Source organism: Morus notabilis, unplaced genomic scaffold (genome assembly GCF_000414095.1).
Source record: "Morus notabilis unplaced genomic scaffold, ASM41409v2 Scaffold541, whole genome shotgun sequence".
Classification (NCBI taxonomy): domain Eukaryota; kingdom Viridiplantae; phylum Streptophyta; class Magnoliopsida; order Rosales; family Moraceae; genus Morus; species Morus notabilis.
The window spans coordinates 119,346-122,466 of record NW_010362788.1 but is presented as its reverse complement, the minus strand read 5'-3'; the positions used below and the strand labels follow the sequence as shown (position 1 = coordinate 122,466).

Below are 3,121 nucleotides of genomic sequence, written 5' to 3'. Positions count from 1 at the left end.
TCTTGAAGATGGATCTTGAAGATGAAGGATATAAATGTATCTAATTTTTCTTCGTTTATAAAATTATTTTGTATTTTTTGAGTAAATTGAAAAACTACTTTGATTTATGAAAAACTGGGTTACTGTCGCACAGACACTGGTCGACCGGTTAGTGTAAGGCGGTCGACCAGTTGAGTATAACTGCTCTGTCACCAGTCGACCGGACCTAACGTGACAGTATACGATTTTACAGGTTTTTGAGATTTTTTCAAGAAAACATAAAAAATAATTTTATGATAACCATAATTTGATCGTGATGAAGAATTCAAGGACAACCGGGAAGATTCAAGATGAAGGATCGATATATGTTTCAATTATTCTTAGTAATCTTTATTTTTTCTTTTCTCTAGGTTGGAACCATAATATTACGGTTATTATTATTATGCTTGTTGCCTAGCTTAATTGCTTTGTATGATTGCATATAATATGATTTGCTATATATGTGATAACATGTCATGTAGAATAGGGAGTGCCGCTCATTAAAATTGTGCATGCATATTTTTTAACATAAAACCTTGTTTTTCAAAAAGATTGAGTGGGTGAGGGTTTTTGAAGAAAAGACCCATGGCCTCCATCATTGGTCCGCAGGTAACACATGGTGACACCGACCCCTAAAAAGAGATTCATTATGTCCCGGTGTGGATCTCCGAGAGGATAATTTATTTGAGCATATTTTATGGTTGTACACCCCTAGGTGACAATTATAAAATATGGATCAAATAGTTGAAACAATGGTATACACTCAAGATTAATTTAATTATTAATCTCCCCTATGAGCTCTGCTAATTAAATTAATGGCCAAAGAAAATGATTTTCAATATATGCTGGACAGAGATTGATCTGGATGGTATATATTGATCGGAGGGGATCCGTGTTCCCAATTAAATTTTGCATGATCGCCCCTAGGAGACTTACAAAATTTTGAGTTGGGAATTATCGTTGTGAGGTTGTGATTTTTTCAAGGTTTTGACACACAAACATATTTGTTGCATTATAACATGTATATATGTTTGATTACTAAATGTTTATGCAAGTTTGCTTATACTAGATATATGAATGTTTATTGTAGATCAAAATGTCTTCTAGCGCATTATCATCGATACTTAATAAACACAATTTAACTGGCGAGAATTTTACCGATTGGAAAAGGAACCTAAAGATCATCCTAACCTTTGAGAAACTAAATTTCGTACTAAATACACCTTGTCCTCCGGAGCCACCTGTTGATGCTCCTAATGAGGTTTTCGTAGCGTATCAACGCTGGAAGGACTCTGACGATATGGCGAGCATGTCCACTGTGCTACAAGCACAACATGAAGATTACATAACTGCTCATCAGATTATGGATAATCTTGAGGACATGTTCGGTGGCCAAGCTGCTGAAAAATATCGGGAAGCCCTAAGTAACCTCATTAACTGTAGATAGAAGGCTGGGTCTTCCATAAAGGAATATATGCTGAAGCTGATGGGCTATTTGGCTGAAGTTCACACCAATGGGGCCGACATCGATGCTAAGTCTCACTTGACCATGATCTTTAAGACTTTGTCGAATGAGTATATTCCATTTAGGGCAACGTTCAATTTGAGCGCTAGACAAAATATAACCCTGACAGAGTTGATGCAAGAACTCCAAAAGTTTGAGTGGATGATCAAGGGGTCCACTATTGTGGAGACCAACTTTGCTGAGGCATCTTCCTCCAAACCCTCTCCAGGGAATGGAAAGAAGAAGCAAGGAGCTAAGAAGGAGAGTTCTTCAGTTTCGCCAAACAAGGGCAAGAACAAGAAGAAGAAGTGCAAAGCCTCCCTAGCCTCTAAAGGCAAAGGAGGTGAGTGTGATCATGAGATTGTGGAAGCATGTCTGGTTGGAGAATCCAGTGACAACTGGGTCATAGATTCTGGAGCAACTAATCATGTGTGTGTTTCTCTGCAGGGGTTCAAGCAAATGAGAAGTCTTCTAAATGAGAGCTTCTCATTAAGGATGGGCGATGGAACACTAGTGTTGGCTAAAGCAGTGGGAGACGTCCATCTTTATTTTGATAGTTATAGGAGTTTGTTTTTGCAAGACTGTTTTTATGTTCCTCAATTTAAGAGGAATCTTATTTCTGTTGCTTGTTTATTTAAGGATTCTTATTCAGTTCATTTTAATAATAAAGTTGTGATTCGTAAAAACAAGTCTTTTATCTGTGATGGATGGATGCAAAATAATCTATATTTTATCAAACCTAAGATGGACTCACTGCTAAACACTGAAATTGTTAATAACTCTAAAAGGCATAAAACTTCTCACTTTAATGAGATATATCTTTGGCATTTATGACTTGGTCACATTAGCCTTAACATGATACAGAGGTTGGTAAAGGATGGACCTTTAAGTTCTTTAAAGTTTGAGTCCTTAGCCCAATGTGAATCTTGTTTGGAGGGCAAAATGGCCAAAAGACCATTTAGGTCTAAGGGCAATAGGGCTGAAGATGTTCTTGAACTTGTGCATAGTGATGTTTGTGGTCCCATGAACATCAAGGCAAGAGGAGGGTATGAGTATTACGTCACTTGAATGGGGACAACTTTCGGTGTCATAACTGCATCACCCGTTAGATCGAAGCTCTCTTTGCAGGAGTTTCGGGCTGAGGTGGAAATGTTAGCATTTATGCCCTTAGGAATAAATGTAACAATATTCTTTGAGATATTTTGACTATTAATAAAGATTTATTTATTTTATATATCTATGTATTGTCCTCTTTATGTTCATAATAGTTGAATGTATGATAACCAAACTGAAAGTCTGAGACTGTCATTCTAAATCTTTAGGTCATGCATGTAATGTGAAGAACATGCGGAAGACAAGAATCTAAAGATGATAGTCTAAATCTTATGATCCACAATCGAGGGAATAAAGTTAGGCGCTTTATTCATGTTAAGATTGTTATGTTGTCTACTTCCTAACGAAGACGGCTTGTCTTGGTCGTCAGAGGTGGGACTCCATGGGTGGAGACATTGATATAGTTTCTAATAGTGAAATCTATATTGGATCGGACCAAAGTTGAATTGTTTTAATTCATAATTCTGTTTGAATAAAACAATTCAC

The 3,121-nt window shown here is 36.8% G+C and overlaps 1 protein-coding gene across 1 annotated transcript; it reads left to right on the top strand.

Moving 5' to 3' along the window:
* Nucleotides 1–603: 603 nt before the first annotated feature.
* Nucleotides 604–1,465, top strand: LOC112092468. Its single transcript, XM_024168717.1, has 2 exons — nucleotides 604–627; nucleotides 1,109–1,465. Exons 1-2 carry the CDS (start codon nucleotides 604–606, stop codon nucleotides 1,463–1,465), a joined length of 381 nt encoding a protein of 126 aa, XP_024024485.1.
* The last annotated feature ends 1,656 nt before the right edge of the window (nucleotides 1,466–3,121 follow it).

What these genes read in the sequence shown, in the direction of transcription:
- LOC112092468 (XM_024168717.1), top strand. Translation starts at nt 604, where the DNA reads ATGGCCTCCATCATTGGTCCGCAG. An exon ending in CCTCCATCATTGGTCCGCAG is followed by an intron (nt 628 to 1,108) that starts GTAACACATGGT and finishes TGTTTATTGTAG; the next exon opens with ATCAAAATGTCTTCTAGCGC.